The 16,666-nt window shown below is 38.9% G+C and overlaps 1 protein-coding gene across 7 annotated transcripts in view; it reads left to right on the top strand.

Annotated features, from left to right (window-relative positions):
• The first annotated feature begins 1,149 nt into the window (after positions 1-1,149).
• Positions 1,150-16,666, top strand: part of ACTR3B (actin related protein 3B) — a 54,019-nt gene continuing 38,502 nt past the window's right edge. For 4 of the 7 annotated variants that reach the window (XM_075144176.1, XM_075144174.1, XM_075144177.1 and 1 more), the window contains exons 1-8: positions 1,152-1,340; positions 8,873-8,928; positions 10,788-10,912; positions 11,951-12,061; positions 12,435-12,530; positions 12,686-12,793; positions 14,138-14,281; positions 14,890-15,063. In XM_075144176.1, coding sequence (XP_075000277.1) covers positions 1,297-1,340; positions 8,873-8,928; positions 10,788-10,912; positions 11,951-12,061; positions 12,435-12,530; positions 12,686-12,793; positions 14,138-14,281; positions 14,890-15,063 — 858 coding nt within the window. In that variant the 5' untranslated portion in view covers positions 1,152-1,296. Of the gene's footprint in view, positions 1,341-5,937; positions 6,044-8,872; positions 8,929-10,787; positions 10,913-11,950; positions 12,062-12,434; positions 12,531-12,685; positions 12,794-14,137; positions 14,282-14,889; positions 15,064-16,666 lie in introns of all 7 variants that reach the window. The other 3 variants (XM_075144171.1, XM_075144170.1, XM_075144175.1) reach the window with 3 other exon arrangements.

Here is a 16,666-nt window from a genome sequence, read left to right as displayed (position 1 = left end):
TTAGAGTCTGAGTGTTTGCTGTTTCAACCTACCGATAAGGGAGCCCTTCCAACAAACAAATTGGGCTGCCTTCCACCACACTCTGTATCTTCCAAAATCTCCGAGGGGAATGGAGTGAACAAATATGTTGAGCGAGTGTGCTCAGTTTGCGGTAAGCAGCTGAACAACCCCCCCAGGGCATACGCGCAGTCTATAGCCATCACACCAACATTGGGTCTTGAGGACCAGAGGATACATCTCATTAATTTTCTTACACAAGCCCTCAGTCTGCACGAACTTCTGGTGTAGCGATGCGGAGCTGGGAGAGGGCGATAGAAAACTACACCCTCATGGGAAACACCCTTGTTCTCGTGGTTCATGCTTGGGCCCAGGCATCTGGAGGGTCTATTTCTGGCATTACCACGCACTCACAGTATGACCAGGGCTGAGTCACATATGAGACATCATTATCCTGTATGTAAATTAGGTATCAACAACTTCGCAGGTGATGTTTGTTGCAGCCTGTTTTTTTTTTTTCAAGTGCTCTAAGTGTACCAGTATGTTGTATTCTGGGCCTGTTTACAGCCAACCCAGAGGATTTGTGGGCTGTAGCGTGGCCACCTGCACCCAGAGAAACACAGCTTTGTCTTCTTTACAATTGACTGCTTCAATGTTGGTGTTTTTTCCTGGGGCAAACCCCACCTTCACTGAAACGTGAACTGCGAGGCAAGTCTTGCTCTGAACTGCAGCAGCATCTGCAGTGTTTGCTGGGGGGTGGTGAACCCTTTCTTCCCCCCTACATGCACTGTATCCTTTGTGGTCATATATGGCTTGAAAGAAGCTTTTAAGCTGATGAAATCCATCTTGGCCAGAATGTCCTTGCTGGGGCCAGCCCCAGCTGACAGGCCCGCGGCACTGGCCCAGATGAAAGCCCACACCTCAGAAAACAGGGAGTACAGCATCAAGCCCAGAACAAGGCTACGACCCTGTTGACACGCATGGCCTCTGACAAGCTTCTCCACCCGCCTCCAGAGCCCATGACAGCGGGCCGGGGCCGTCTGCAGCACCCAAGCCCGCAGCCCCGCGCCACACTGACCCAAGATGGCGGCCGGCGAGCGGTGGGGGCGGACGGCGGCGGAGGCCGCGTCACGTGGCGGCGGCGGGCGGCGCATGCGCCCTGGGGGCGGCGCTGACAGGCGGCTGCATGGTGCCCGCCGCCCCTCCGCCGCCGATGCAGTGAGGCCGCGCCGGGCCGGGCCGGGGGAGCCGGCGGCGGCCTGGATGGTGGCGTAGGGCCCGCGTTGCCGGCTCCCCAGCATGGCGAGCTACCTGCCCCCCTGCGTGATAGACGGAGGCACTGGGTGAGTGCGGGGAGGGAGGGGGACCGGCGCTGCCAGTCCCCTTTCTGGGGAGTGGGGGGGTGTCTCCGCCGTGCCGGCGCCCCTCAGCCGCCTCCCGCTGCCGGCGTGTGCCCTCACCGGGGATTCCTTTCCCCTCTCACGGGTCTGGACTCCTGCCGTGTGTCCCGGTCCCCTCTCGGCCTGTCGCCCTCCACCGAGTACCCTCCTCCTCCTGCCCTTCCTCGCCGTTGGGAGCTTGGAGCAGGGCAGTCCGGCCGTGCCCCAGCCCTGTGTCCCGGGCAGGCCGTGTGCCTCCGGGGTTGGTGTGTTTCTATGTATCCCCTTCTCCTCCTGGGTCCAATTTTTGTTCGTGTTCTCTGACTTTAAACTACTGCATGACTAAAATGCTAAAATTGGGCATGGCTTATTTCAAATGACTGCCTGGAGAGAGGGGACGCGTTTGCTTTGCCTGGAAGCTACGAACCAGCACTGGCTGTGGTCCAGAGGCAGGTGAGGTGTGCGTGCTGGGCTGCACTGTCTCTCTCCTTCGTGCACAGCTCCGGGACCACAGTGGCCTTGCCGGGTTGCATCTGGCCTCTAGACAGCATGTACATCTTCTTGAACCTTTCCAGGTATTACCTTTGGCCAGCAGTGAGATGGCAGCTGGCTGTCTCATACTGTCGGTGTTTCTTGGTCATTAGGTCATCCCTTCTTCACCTTTGTCAAGTCAGTGTGAGATTTATTCTACATTTAGCCAAACCACAAGTTTTGTAACTCAAGTCTTTGAGGAGTAAAATGAATCTAAGTTGCAGAGGCTGTGCGCGGGAGGTGTTTCAGGAACAGGTCTTTCCTACCTGTCTGTGGCTAGAGAAGACCTATTCATCATCTGATAGACCAGTTCTGCTGTGCCTCAGGAGAGGGAGGTGTCAGAGGGAGCTGTAATGAAGGTGATACTGAATATGTGGTGTGCTCTTGCTAATAGCTTTCCTTTGGCCCAACAATTACAGACAGCTCTGAGGAGGAGAGGAGACACCGGTCCATGAGTAATTATTCAGCCAATAGCTTTACTTGACAGGCTGTGCGTCAGTGTCATTGATTTCATCAATTTATTGCAATAATAGACCTTTCCTCTGCAGAGAATTTGCAGCACTGTTTTCATTTATTTAATGCTTGGAAAGTTACCTTTAAAATTTCCAAAACTGAGCCATCTTAAAAAAAAAAACAAACAAAAAAAAACCCATAACCAAACAAAAAACCCAAACCCCTAGGTAACCAGAAGCAGCACTTTCCAACGATGTGGTGTCACACTGCCTTCTCCTGAAAAAGTGTTTCATATTTTGAAATACATCTTTATTCAACTGTCACAAAACTTTTAGAAGTGTCTTGTCCTGTTTCTGTTTGTACCTCATCTTACCAGAAATCAGCTCTGTCCCCTCAGTGGAGAATACTGGAGTCCACAGCTGGAAACTTTGGGAGTAGACTAGAGACCGGGTTCCATCTTGCATGTTATTGTGCTTGTGCATTAGATACTCCTTGGTAGTTTCCCAGGTTCCTTTTCTTTATTTGCTGAAGATATTTTAAATATCTGTTCTCCACAGAACTGTTGGTGTTACAGGAATATTACTTGACAGTTTTGAAGAGTTTTTCAAGGAAAGAAATGGGAGCTCTAGGTGGATCCTTTAAAAAGGCTACAGTATAAACTACAAAATCCAGAAAATGCATTAAATGCAATGTCTGTCTCTTGCAGGAGTTTGTGGAATGATTCCAGTGTTGCACTAACAGTAGATATTGCTGACCAACAGTGGTACAAAATAAATAAGGACAGAAAATGGTTTATTGTGTCCTTTCAGAGAAATGGTAATTTAAGTAGAATTTCTAAAATCTATTTAGTAATTGCACGGGAAAAACTGGTGGAGTTTGTGTGCGTGGGTATGTATATCAGTTTGTTTCAGGAAGGGTTCGGGTAGTCCCCAGATCACGCGACTTCATGTTTCCGTGCCTCCAAACGATCTTAATTCATATGAGACAACATGGTGTCTCTGCTGATGGGACTTCTGCTTGGCTTTGCTGCAGGGCACTGAAATGTGGAAGACTTTTCAGCAATGAGATTATTGAATTTGAAATAAGTTATCTTGCAGAATTCAAAAAGAAATAAGAGTCTGAACCAAAGCAGCCAGAAGAAGTAGCTTGACTCATTGATACGCAATCTCTGGAATTTTCCTCTGTGTGGGCTGAACCTTCTTATTGTTAGAATGAATCTACTTTGAGTTAAAAGTTTCAAACAATTCATTCAAATTATTCATGAAAAGGCTTTCAGATTGAGAACTTGGATGAGCATTGCGGAAAGGAAAAGGTATAAGTAGACATGCACTGTGCAACATTATGTATATAAAATACACTTTTCTGCTTGCATCTCTGGTACTGAATGAGGTGCTTTGTCCAGGCACTAATCCCTCTTTTTTTGTCTGTAAGGGGATTTAAGAAGTTTGTGAAAAGACTCTTGTTGTTGTTGTTGGTTTGCACGTAAGGAGCCTTTAATTTACTGTTGTTTGCAGCCATAGGCTTCAGTCCTGTAAAATGCTGGAATTTCTCAAGAAAAGCAACAACAGGTGTGTAGAAAATAGGTACAGACCTTCAGTAAGAAACATACTGCCATAGCAGGACCAGATAATGTTCCTTTTCTCTATTAGATAGATGACTTGAACTTTCTTTATTTATAAAGAGTGAACAGTTTATGACAAATTTGGAGAAAGTGGTAATAATTTGCTACCATTTTTTCCATTACTATTTGCAAATGACTTGTCCGACTTCAATTTTGATGCACTACATCTTCATTTTCTTTGCATGAGGTTTTCCTCGTGATCAGTTTACACATTGCTATCGGTCTTTTTGTGGAGAAGGGCATGCTATTTTTAGTTTTTTAGGACTACCAGGCCTTTCTGGTGTTGCTGTTTTAAGTAGCTTTAAACTTCATAACTAGTTTTATTAACTGGCATTTAGCTGTGGACATCAGAACACTAGTAGGTGGGTGTGCGAAACAAAGATGTCTTAAAATACCTCTCTCCTCTTCAGTGTGTGTATTTGCAGACACTGAGGAATACTTCTATTCTGGGTGTATTTTATTGATGTCACTCCATGTTTCTTTTAGTAAAGAAAAAGTACTTTGGCAAAGTCTTACTGATGAGCTTAGAGGTAAATACTTGATTTCTGGGAGAAGTGAGCTGGACTTGTCTTAAAACTTGAAGCTTAAGGTGGTTTTTGTTGTTGTTGCTGGGCTATTAAAGATAGCTGGAACCCCAGATCATGTTACGTTTTCCTCCTCTTACTATATTTTTGATGCTAAATGAGTTGCTTTAGCCAAGAATTACCTCTGCTCTTTACATGTGAGACTTGTGAACAGGTGTTATTGTAATTGCTGTTCTGGGTCTAAGGAGCCCGAGTTAATTAACTGTTGTTTATAATCACAGGCTTCAGTCCTGTAAAGTGCTCAAAAAAAGCATTGGCTCTAATGTACACTTTATTCTTATAGTGTCTGCTGGTGCTCTTGGGTAAATTGTGCAGACATAATAGATTTTTTCTGTTTGATATTTCCTCCTTCATCCATTCTTACTTTATTCCTGTTCCTTCATCACATCCTCCTTCATTTGAAAAGTGCCTTTTCACATCTTTATGAAGAACTTTTGTTGCGAGTTTCTCAGGCATATTTGTAATAATGATAATACAGTCTGTTTATGGCAGCATGGCATCACAGGTGTTCTGGCAGTAATAACTTAGTTATTTAGCATCTTAGCTGTCAGAGAAAGTGTTTTCTTTAGAGAGGTTATTTTTTCTTTGTTTACAGGACTTTCTTAAAACATTTTGCTGTTTTCAATCACTTCATATCTATCTTTTCAGAGCTTTTTTTGTGGATGTAACACATTGTTTTAAGGATCTGGACCAAAAAGCAATAGAAATTGAGGAGATGCTGAAATGTTCACAGCTGGGTTTTGGTCTTTTGCATACTTGTCCAGAGAAAAATTGGATGTCTTGTATTTTGAGATAGATAAAGCAACTGCCTGAGTTTGTGATTTTAAATGCCTGAATTATATTGTTGTTACGCTTTAGTAAGAATTTTCCAAAATATATCTCTGCTCTTTAAAGTGGTTGAGGGTGCAGCATCTGCTTCTAAGTTCAGTCCATTTGTATATCTTTGCAGTCATTTTTCTATGTAAGTTTTTCTGTCTTTCCAAGGTAGGACCTCAGAAGAGAATGGTTAGGATGACCATTCCTCATGCAAAAGCTAGGGAAACTGATTTGTGTACTAACTAATCACTTGGGGGAAAAATAGTATGTAGGAGACAATGCTATTTTTAGAAACTGCTTGTTTCAACAATATATAATTTCCAGTGATTTTTTTTTTTTTTAAATGAACAGTCCCTCCAAATCCCCTTGCATGAAATAGCCTTAGTCTATTGGATCAGTTTTCTACTAATCTTTAATGCAGCCTCCAGTATCCTATATTTTGGAGAGTTTCCAGTAGGTTCCTATCTCGCTGGCAATAAATCTGCTACTTTTAATGACATTAAGTTGGAATACTGATTATCTACACATTCCCTACAGCTGTCTCTGTAATTTACAGATCACAAGACGTTGCATTACCATTAGTCTGCTAGGCTGTAACCCAGGAGAAAGAAAACCATGTTTTAGATGCTTAAATATTCATTGGAGATGGGACTAGAGACCAGGTAACCTCTCTAACTGTTTAAGTCCAGAGCCTTTCAGGACAATGAATATTTAAATATCTTGTATGAAAGGGAACAATCTCTGTAGGAGGTCCTGGAAGTGGGTCACCTAAACACTTTAATGTACTCTTGGGTATGGCTCTGGGAAGTGGAATGTGTTCGGGTCCTGCTGGGCAGAAGAAAAATCTGGGACCGAGTCTGCCGCGTCCTGAGTGAGTAGGCTACTGAATAAGAAAGGGCAGCACAACCGCAGGGTCTCTTTTCTTTCTCTTCCTCAGTGGTTTTGAGAGTAGTTTGAGTTACCCTTCCATTTGGTTTTGTCAAAACACCTCAAATATGGGTGCTTGTTCAAGTCTGTGTCTTGTTTGATCCTAAATAGATTATTTTTTTTTGAACAGCAATTTTTTTTCCACTTCCTTGCTTCAACTTTGAACTGAGAACTTAGTTATTCTCATAGTTCTAGTATTAATCTTTCATGGATTAATGGCATGCAAAAGAAACCTTTCCAGATGTTATCTTCTGTGAGATGTGTTCTTTGAAGAGAACTATTTTTCACTGATACTGAGAAGTAAGCTTATCCTGTAGTTTTAACTGGGATTAATTCTGCTAGTGTAAAAATAAATCGGTAAAATATGGAGCTATAGGCTTTTGGTAACTTATAAGTTGTTCTAGTAGGGCGAGCTGATCCCTACTTGAGAGGGAAGGTAAAGCTATTGCAGACTGATAGCTGAAGTTGACTTTTAGAGGGCGTTTTCTTTTTAATACTGTGAGTGGGTGTGAGTTTAGCATGTGTGTAGAGGGGGAAAAGATGGCAAACTGAACTCACCTCTTGGCTAGAGTTTAGTTTAAGAAATGAGTTCTGGTTATACTGCAGGAACCTTGTAATTTTATCTATATGTATATATAGATGCGCACACATACATAAAAACAGTATAAAAATACATATACATACTTACATGCTTAGGTATATGCGTGTATATGTATATATTGACTCTGTTTTTTGTCATTGGGGCTTGAAGGGCTGTTTTCATGGGGGTTTTGCCTGATTACCCTTTTTTTATTCTTAGAACTAGGTCTCTTGAATCCAAAAATGGTTTCCTTGGTCCTCACTATGTGCATTTGAGCAAAACCCATTTCAGAGAGAGAAACAAAGAGGAAGTATCCTGTCATGCATCTTAAATCCCAGTGTAACTCCTGTTGTTGCTTGTTACATTTTAACAATATTCCCTAGGTAGGCCTCATTCTAAAATGTGAAGAAACCATGCAATAATAATCATAAAAAGAATTCTTACTAGTAATGGTCTTCTTTACAAATCAGTCTAATTTAATGTCCTGGTTATATTTTTTGAGAGCTACAGAAAGTATGCATAAACACTTGGGTTAGACTGAAAGCATATGCCCATATAATGATGATTAAAAATACAACAAACCCTTGCCCCCATAACACAGCCCTTGTCTTTTTAGCCTTGGGGGAAATGGCTTTTCTAACTATTATTTGAAGTCTATTGAAGCTATAGCTTTGAAGAGATGTTGGAAATATAATATTTAAATTCCAAGGTCGTTGCTAATTCAGTTTTGATTTAATTTCTTTATCTAAGCAAACTGACTCTTAATGAGTGTTTTTATACCAAATACTCCATATAGGGGAACTTAACTGTTTAAGCTGTTAATGAAGAAACAACCCTGAGCTTTAGTGATGGCATAATATTGTTTGCAAATATTGAGAGTAGGCTGTAGACAAAGACCCTGCATTCACTTTAGGACCTAGATTGTGATTGGTCTCATTTAAGAATGTCAAGGCTTTAGGTTTTCATGGTAAAAATGGATGTGAATACTGCTAGTTTCCCTCAAATCATGCTATTATTGTACTTCTATTCCCATCTAATGACAATATTAGAGAAAGACTTCAGTCTCTGCAGCCATTCAATTAATTTTGTTGGGTTTTTTCCTTTTTTTTGGAAACTGCTTCTGAATTCCCCCCCCCAAGGAATTAGAGCTGTTTTTCATAGTCTGGGATGTTAATTATTTCTAGTTGCTAAAGACCAGAACTAGCTTGCAGCCAGTAACACCATGCAGAGATTTTAGGTTTTGTGTGAAAATTCCTTTTTTTTTTTTTCCATCCCCAATTTACCAGTTTCTTTTTTCTCTTGATCCTTTACTTGTTAAAATAGATATTATATGTATATTGAAAGAGACGGACAATGCTTCATATCATTTTCTGCCCATTTCCAAAGCATTTTATCAATGCATGCTTACTTTGGTGTAGTATGTGTATATTACCACACATGGATACTATACCTGTGACGAAGTGAGTGGTTTGTGCAAGGCTTGAAAGGGAATTGTATCAGAACTCTAGTTGCAATCCCGAACTGTGGTTTGTACTTAAGACACACTATTTTTTTTTTTCCTGTGTTTGACAATATTAAATAAATATGCAAAGTCTAATGACATTTTTGGTCATGGTAGCTTTCTGAAAGGTAAGATCTGCACAGCCCTTCTTTACCAAAGGGTGGCATGTGGCCTGCCCATCTTTTGTCATAGCGGGTCAACGAGATGAAGAAGCAAGAGCTGAGTTTTCAGATTTCATAGTTCGGAAAAAACACTACCAAAATTTGTAAGCCGAAGGTGTCTGAAAAATAAATAACACCTAAAATATTTACCACTTCTGAATTTTCTTCTCAGCAGGAGGACACTTGAAAGCATAACCCAGAATATGTAGATGCGGTATGCGATTGTTTGGCCTTCACTTGAAGAAGTGTAATGAATTGAAAGTATTTTTTCTTTTTTTACATCTAAGTGCATCTAACGACCTCGTGATCATTCTTTTTCTAGGTATACAAAACTTGGCTATGCAGGAAATACAGAACCTCAGTTCATTATCCCATCATGTGAGTAATTTTTTGTCCCTCCAAATTCTAATATACACCGCTATCACTGAACAGTTTCATGAGTAAATGACGTGCTTTCCAACTCCCAACTCAGCCTTCATAGTCTCTTGTCCATCTGGGAAGTGATATTCATTGCGTTAGCATCTTTGGCTAGAGTGTAGCTAAACAGAACTCCTTGTTTGCAGTTAGCTAGGACCGTTGCTCATTAAATCAGCTCTTGGTTGCTATGACAAAGATGAAGAGAACTCCAGTCCAATTTCCTTTTTATCTCCATTATTTTTCTGCCAGGACTCTAGAGTAGACAGAATGCAATTTACCTCCTGTCTACCTGACACCATGGTTACTGCCCGGATAATCTGGGCAAGGCTTCCAATCAAATTAAGTACTAAAGTGCAGGTGGTGTCTGCTGTATTTACATTGTCTGGGACTGTAGACAGTTTAATATTCAAAAAAGTTGTTCCTATTAGAAAATGTTCTTTTTGGGTGTGTGTTTAAATTAAAATGCTTTTGCCCATTTAACATGCTTTTGTTGAGCAGATTTACTCTTAATTTTTAGTATGTTAAACTTGTTTAAAATGTTATACCTTTCTGGTGTTCTTGATTTTAATTGTTGTCTTAATAGTTTCTCTCAAATGCTATATATGTTTCTAAATAGTAGTACTGACTATGCATTTACATCTATAATGGCATCTATTATCTCATGGTTACCTCCGATGATGTTAAACACTGCCTTTTACTTTTTGTGAACTTTGTCAATTCACTACTACTTAATGCATCTAGACTGCCCTGTAGCTATTCACAGTAGAAGGTATAAAGATAAGGAAATAATAAAGGTAATCGGGGGCCAAAGAGGTGGCGGGGGACATGCTCTGTACCAGATGTAGCTGCAGTACTGGTTATAGTCCAACTATTTTAAGTATTGTAAAAAATTCAAACTTAAACCACTGGTAAAGATTTAGATGTCTTATGTTAAAGAAGTGGGATAGCAAGAGTTTCCTGTGAATTTGTTATAAATCTTGTTTCATAAAACTATAAACTTGTTGGGGCTTAGATGCATTTCCAAAAGAATTGTTTGCCTGTCAGTAATTTTTGGTGCTGATAGTATTTGGCACGTTTGTGGATGATGCCTGTCTACTCTGCATTTTCTGCTGTATGTTATTTAGATCCTGATTGTGACCTATTAAAAGAAAACTGTATATAAATAAGGTTATGTTTTAGGAATACTGTATTCCATTTTTATTTATCGCTTGCCCCAGATTTGTTTTTTGCTGTCTCATCTTCTTGCCTATAGCAGCCATCATCTGATAACTTTCGTGATAGTTGCAGCCTGCTAATGGAAAGCATAAATGTCTCCAAAGATTTCTCTGTAGCACTGCAAATTGATTTCTCCCCTCCCTTCTTCCTCCTTCTCACCAACTGGGATAATGACTCCAATACTTGTTTCTGAAGTACATAATTTATTTTGTTCTCCTCCTGTGCTCTTTCTCTTCATTCTCAGAGTTGAAACTCAGAAAATCGTGTTGCTTACTGGTTTAAAGAGTATCTCCAGTGGAATGTTGCACTTGCACAGGTTTAGTGACTGCTGTAGTCTGTAACAGAATACATTTTTAAGATTTTCTCTGAGTTATTGTTGATGTTAATGAGGAATGGGTGACCAGAATCCTGCGTGATGCAATGAGAATGAACTCTACTATATTGGCTTGTCAATAGATCGCTTACATAATTTCTACTTTCTGGAAACTATGCTTTCTACATACCAGTTTTTATTTTTGGAAAAGAATCTTTAAGTAAATAAATATTCATTACTTGGTATTTACCTGCTTTAATTTTGTTTTGATTTGTTTGGGTTTTATTTTAAGGTATTGCAATCCGAGAATCAGCCAAAGTAGGTGACCAGGCTCAGAGGAGGGTAATGAAAGGCGTTGATGATCTGGACTTTTTCATAGGAGATGAAGCCATAGATAAACCTACCTATGCTACAAAGGTAAGCATTGAGTATTTTTAAGAAGTCTTTCCAAATTTTCACATTTTTATTATGTAATGTTCTAGGACTTTTTGATAGCCATTTAAAACACACATTTGCTTTTTTGTAAAGTATTTTTGTTGCTTTTTAAAAACGGCATGATTTGGTTCATGGCTTTACATTTTTTAAAATGTCTGTTTTACTAGTGCTGTCCTGTGTGATTGGTGCTTGAACCCTTGTGTAAATATCCATTGATACAGTGCAGCTGTTCAGTTTTAAAAATTATTAGCTATTAAAATAGTCATAAACACTGAATATTTACATTCTTGCTAAAAGTGTATCCTCTTAACACAGCATATGAACTGGGGAATGTGTTGGATACTTTTGCTTCAGGGAACGTCACAATTGTTTTGTGGAGGGTTGTCTTCAGTGCAACTTTTCTGTGAATCATATTTTCCATACCCTAGTAAAGGACTTCTTGTACTTACAGAATGTTACTGGCTTATGAATTACTTGGAAAAAATCATATTTTATACATCCTACTGTATTACTTAAATGTCAGCTGTGTTCTTAACATTGAGCAAAATGTAAACATCATCCCCGCCAGAATTTTTATTGAAAAATATATAGCCTGTGTGGTCTTTATTTCTTTTTATAGATTGGAAGGCATGTTGAAGCCAAGTATGATTCTCAACTTTATAAATTACAAAATTTATACAAAAGGAGATTAAAACACAGTGCTGCAATAGAGCAATAGCAGTATCAGGAATAGAGTCTGGATTCTGGCTTCTAGTCCTGCAAGATAGAATCATGATTTGAAGTACCTGGGAGCAGGAGATAACTTTAAATAGTTATTTTTTATATACATATAAAATATAAATAACTATTATTTAAATAGTAACAATTAAAATTAGAATGGAGGATTTGATAAAGTAACCATGAGATGAGGTGTTTTCATTCTTGCAGAAGATGTAAGGGTTTGGGGACTTAGGCTGTTCCTGTTTCTGGGTTTGTTTATCCTTGTATGATCTAGAGCATTGACAAGTTTTCTTGCTTCAGTGGCCTATACGACATGGTATTGTTGAAGACTGGGACCTCATGGAGAGATTCATGGAGCAGGTCATTTTTAAGTACCTACGAGCTGAACCTGAGGATCACTATTTTTTAATGGTGAGTTAATGAGACTGGGTAAGAAAATTTGTGTTTGTAAGAGGAAAACTAAATAATATTCCAAGCACAAGTAGCTCTGTTGGAGGATTTTTCTTTGTATATGTCTTTTATTTCTTCAGCAACCAGGGGGTGGGAGAAAGGGGGAGGAGGAAAGTAATCTGTAAAGTTGCATTATAACTAAATTCTGTTCATTTTGTGATGCAGGCTACTGCAGGTTGGATTTTATTTTTGAAAAGCTTCAATCACTTTGTTTAAACTAAATTCTGTTCGAGTGCACTGAGAATTTTAGAAGTTTGATTACCATACCGAGCTAATCCAATGCATGAACCATTATGAGTCTATTGAGGTGCTTTTTCAAAACTTTTTTTTGCAGACAGAGCCTCCGCTGAACACACCAGAAAACAGAGAGTATCTTGCAGAAATCATGTTTGAATCATTTAACATACCAGGACTTTACATTGCTGTTCAGGTGAACAAAGTGAATATATACTTCTAAAGTACAGTATAGCTGCAGTATGTATAGTCTTCTGTATGCACATGTCTAAAATGTTTGAAACAGTATTTTCTGAGATTGTAAATTAACACACTCTGCCTGCTTCTAAATATAAACTCTTTCTCATGTAGGCAGTGTTGGCCTTAGCTGCCTCTTGGACGTCACGGCAGGTTGGAGAACGTACTTTGACTGGAATTGTCATCGATAGTGGTGATGGAGTGACCCACGTAATTCCTGTGGTATGTAGCAGGGTGCAGTTTAAAATTATCAGCGGTTTGGATAAGGGTTTGTTTACTATAGGTTTAAGTAAGAAGTGTCAAACTAAACTTTATTTTTAAATTTTTAGTGTTGCTTGGTTGTTTGGGATTTTTTCCTCCCTTATGATTGTTTTGAAAAGTATATATATTATTATGTGAACTTATTTATGCAATTAATTTAGCTTGCAGACTATAGGAAGGTCACTGTAAGGAATCGTCTGGGCATCTTTTAAAGGCTATTTCTATGTAAAACTTTGTCTTCCGTTACTATGGTGCCTCAGTTCTGTTTAATATTAATGCTTATCACGGTTTTGGATCTCCTGCATGCCACCAATGTCTGGCAAGAGATGTCCTGACTTTTTTGATGTCCTGCATTTTGATTTTTTAATATAGCTGACAACGTGTGCTTTTTATATGATTTTATTGTATTTTAGAAGTTAGTGAACTCTGCTTGTGTGGAAACAACTATAAACTTGTATAAATGCGTGTTCATATGTATAAATGCATGTTCATATACATGGTCGATCTCAAACGGCTTAGTTATATTAGGATGTTAAAAATACAGAATTATCTGTGCATACTGACATCTGTTCTATTGATGTCATTTTGTGTATTTCTGAAGCATATCGTATGCTTGAATGATCAGTTATTTTAGAAATGAAAATTTTGTTCCCTTTAATTTCATCTTGCATTTTGGTATTAACCTGGTCTTCTCAATATTTTCTTCATATCGGAAATATTGGGAAAAAACATATGAAACTCTGAAAAGTGTAAAAAAAAAAAAAGGGGGGGGGGGGGCAAGAGAAGAAATAACGTTGGCTCAGCCATACCAGTGTTTTCAGTAAATGCATCCTGAAAAAAATTTAGCAAATAGATTTCTTGTTTTTATTGTGCTTATCGTTCGATACTACTTCATTTGATTTTTCTTGTCTGAGGATTTTAATAAATTTTATACTTTTTCCTATTCATTTTTCACTCTCAAACAGGGCATGAGTGGTCTATTTATATTACGTTTGCTTTTCAGATCATGCCTAAAAGGAACCATCTGACCAAACTTTGTCTTCTAATGTGTGCAAGATTTTTTGTCTATTGCTTGTGTATCTATTAGATAATCAGTATCTGTTTATATGTGGTAATCAAAGTCTTTTAAATAAAAATAAATCCCTTTGCAATGGGTTGCACGTTTTTATAGTAATTTTATGGTTTCAAGATCTTACTTTTAATTAAAAATCAAAACAATTATAAAAATGAATGTTAGTTTTGCTGTTAATCATTGATACACAGTAGGTTTTTCCCTAAATATTTTTTTTTTCTCCTCCTACATAGGCAGAAGGCTATGTAATTGGAAGTTGCATCAAACATATTCCTATTGCAGGTAGAGATATTACTTACTTTATTCAACAACTCCTAAGGGAAAGGGAGGTGGGAATTCCTCCTGAACAATCTCTGGAGACAGCAAAAGCCATAAAGGTACACCCTTCTTTATCTCTTAATACATAAATAAAACTCTTTGAGCTAATTTTTTGGCTTTAACAAGTTGCCAGTGGCTCTCTTAAAAATGCAAATGTTGGCAGTGTATTGTAGTTACGCAAACTTCTGGTGGTTTATCCAATCAAGTGCGGGGGAAGGAGAAGGAGGAAGAAAATCTTCATGCTAGACTGTTTGGAGTAAATGTGTTCTGCAGATTAAATCAGCATTTTAAGCTTTAGATTTGTTTAAAATTTGCTTTTTAATTTAATGAAAAATAAATGTATGTAATATCAGTAGGGTGATTGTGCGGGTCTGATCTTGCGATGAGAGCTCACCATTGAACTTCTTTATTGTTGCAAACCTAATGGTTGTGATATTTTCATTTTGAGACTAATCTAGAGGAGTCGGTGTGCAATCTTATTGAAACAACTAGGCCACGTGCATCATCTTGTAGGCCTGAGTCTTCCATAGTCATTTGGGTGAGAACATCTGTTGAACAGCTCCATCTGTAATAATGCTCATATTTTTGTTTTCTGATTGTGTTATACTTTAATTCAATGATAGAATAATTATTCTGGCAATTTTTAATGCATGGTATTTCTTAACAGGAGAAATACTGTTACATTTGCCCTGACATAGTGAAAGAATTTGCCAAGTACGATGGAGATCCTCGAAAATGGATCAAACAGTATACAGGCATTAATGCGATCAACAAAACCAAGTTTGTTATAGATGTTGGTTATGAAAGGTTCCTTGGTCCTGAAATTTTTTTTCATCCTGAGGTAAGAAAAGGGACTAGCAGTATTAAGTTACAGAAACTTTACTGTGCAAGTGAAAAGAGGGGGGAGGGTGGTACTGTCATTTTTAGTGCCGGTGCGCCATCACGTGGAAATAAGATATCAGTAAGTCTCCCGACTGCAAGTCTTCTACAGTCTCATAAGCACAGAAAAACGTGAGTAGCACTGCATTGATAATATTTTAAATCATGGACACTGGCTTTTGTGTACTTCTCTGTTGACACTGAGTCAATTTATAAAGCATGGATGCTAAATTTGTCCTTGTGGGAAGTCCATTGAAATCTGTGTTGCTGTGGTCATAAGTAACATGTACAATTCTGGGAAACATTACAATACCTAGTCTGTCTGGTTTTTGGTAGTTCAGTTTGAGTGAGGCTCAGGATATTGTGGGAGAGGAGAGAGTCAAGTTTTAATGTGTTACAGTATAGCAGAGAAGGTCCTCTCCATTCCTATGCACTCCATTAAGTTTATTGCAGGCAACCATAACCTGTAATGCTGTTAAATTTAGTCAAGATCCATGTTAACACTGGTGAAGTTTCCCTTTGTCTACCCTCTTCCTATTGGAAGGATATTAAAAAAAACCTCATTCTCTCACCTTTTGTCTAAATTCCAGCCTTAATCTGTTTGTGGTCAGTCTGTAGCCATCTGATCTTGTGCCAGCATTAAACCTCTGGGCTAAGTAGTTTCTCCTCCCCGCTGTTTATCCATGTGATCTTTCAGAGAGTCATTGAATCCCGTGTCAGACATCATTTTAATAGCTCCTCTTTCCATAGTCCCTTCAAAGACTGTTAGAAAAAGGATAAAGGACTAATTTCCATTTTCTTCATTTCTTGATAGTTTCTTGGCTCTGTATTGGGGGAAAAAAAAAACTGAACTGACTTTCTAGACAAGAAAAACACACTAGCTGATATGTACTGCATCCAAAGAGAATTTTTCACTGGACTTCATTAATTCCTCACTTCAAAGGGTATCAAGTTAGCTAGGTAAAAGCTGCCTTTGGTAAAGCTGTCTTGTAATCTTTTCCTATTTTCAGTTTATCTTCTTCTTACAAAACTTGTTCTGAAGTCTTTAATACTCTTGAAGTTAGGCTTTGGGGTTTGTAGTTCTCCAGATTCTCTCTCCGCATTTTAAATTAGGTATTTGCTATTCTCCAACCATATGGTATTTGCTAGTGGACTGCAATTTCACATGCCCGTTCTCTAGTCCCCTTTCTGGGAGCATGTTATACTCTGCTTTGGATGCCATAACTCTCATTTCTACCTATTCCTTTTGCCCTGCTGTGTTATCAGTATCTTTATGGAGAGCTTGGGAGAAGATTTCAGGCTGTAGTTCATTCAGATGAGAACTCTCCATGTGAAGCAACACCACTTCTTTCTTCTCTTTTAATTTATGTGGCTTCATATTTTAGCTTCTTGCATGATTAATTCTTACTATGGAAATTAGCTTGAATTCTTGGGGATTTTTCACATCATTCCTGTGGCTCCTGATCTCCAAGCCAACTTCCTTTGCTAATTTCTCTTTCAGTTCAATGTATACTTGTGTTTTGGCTTTTGTTACTCATCCAGTTAGATACTTCATCTTGTTTAGG

The sequence above is a fragment of the Calonectris borealis genome, chromosome 2 (genome assembly GCF_964195595.1).
Source record: "Calonectris borealis chromosome 2, bCalBor7.hap1.2, whole genome shotgun sequence".
Lineage (NCBI taxonomy): Eukaryota > Metazoa > Chordata > Aves > Procellariiformes > Procellariidae > Calonectris > Calonectris borealis.
Note: the sequence above shows the minus strand (reverse complement) of the source record. Positions and strands in the feature narration are given on the sequence as shown.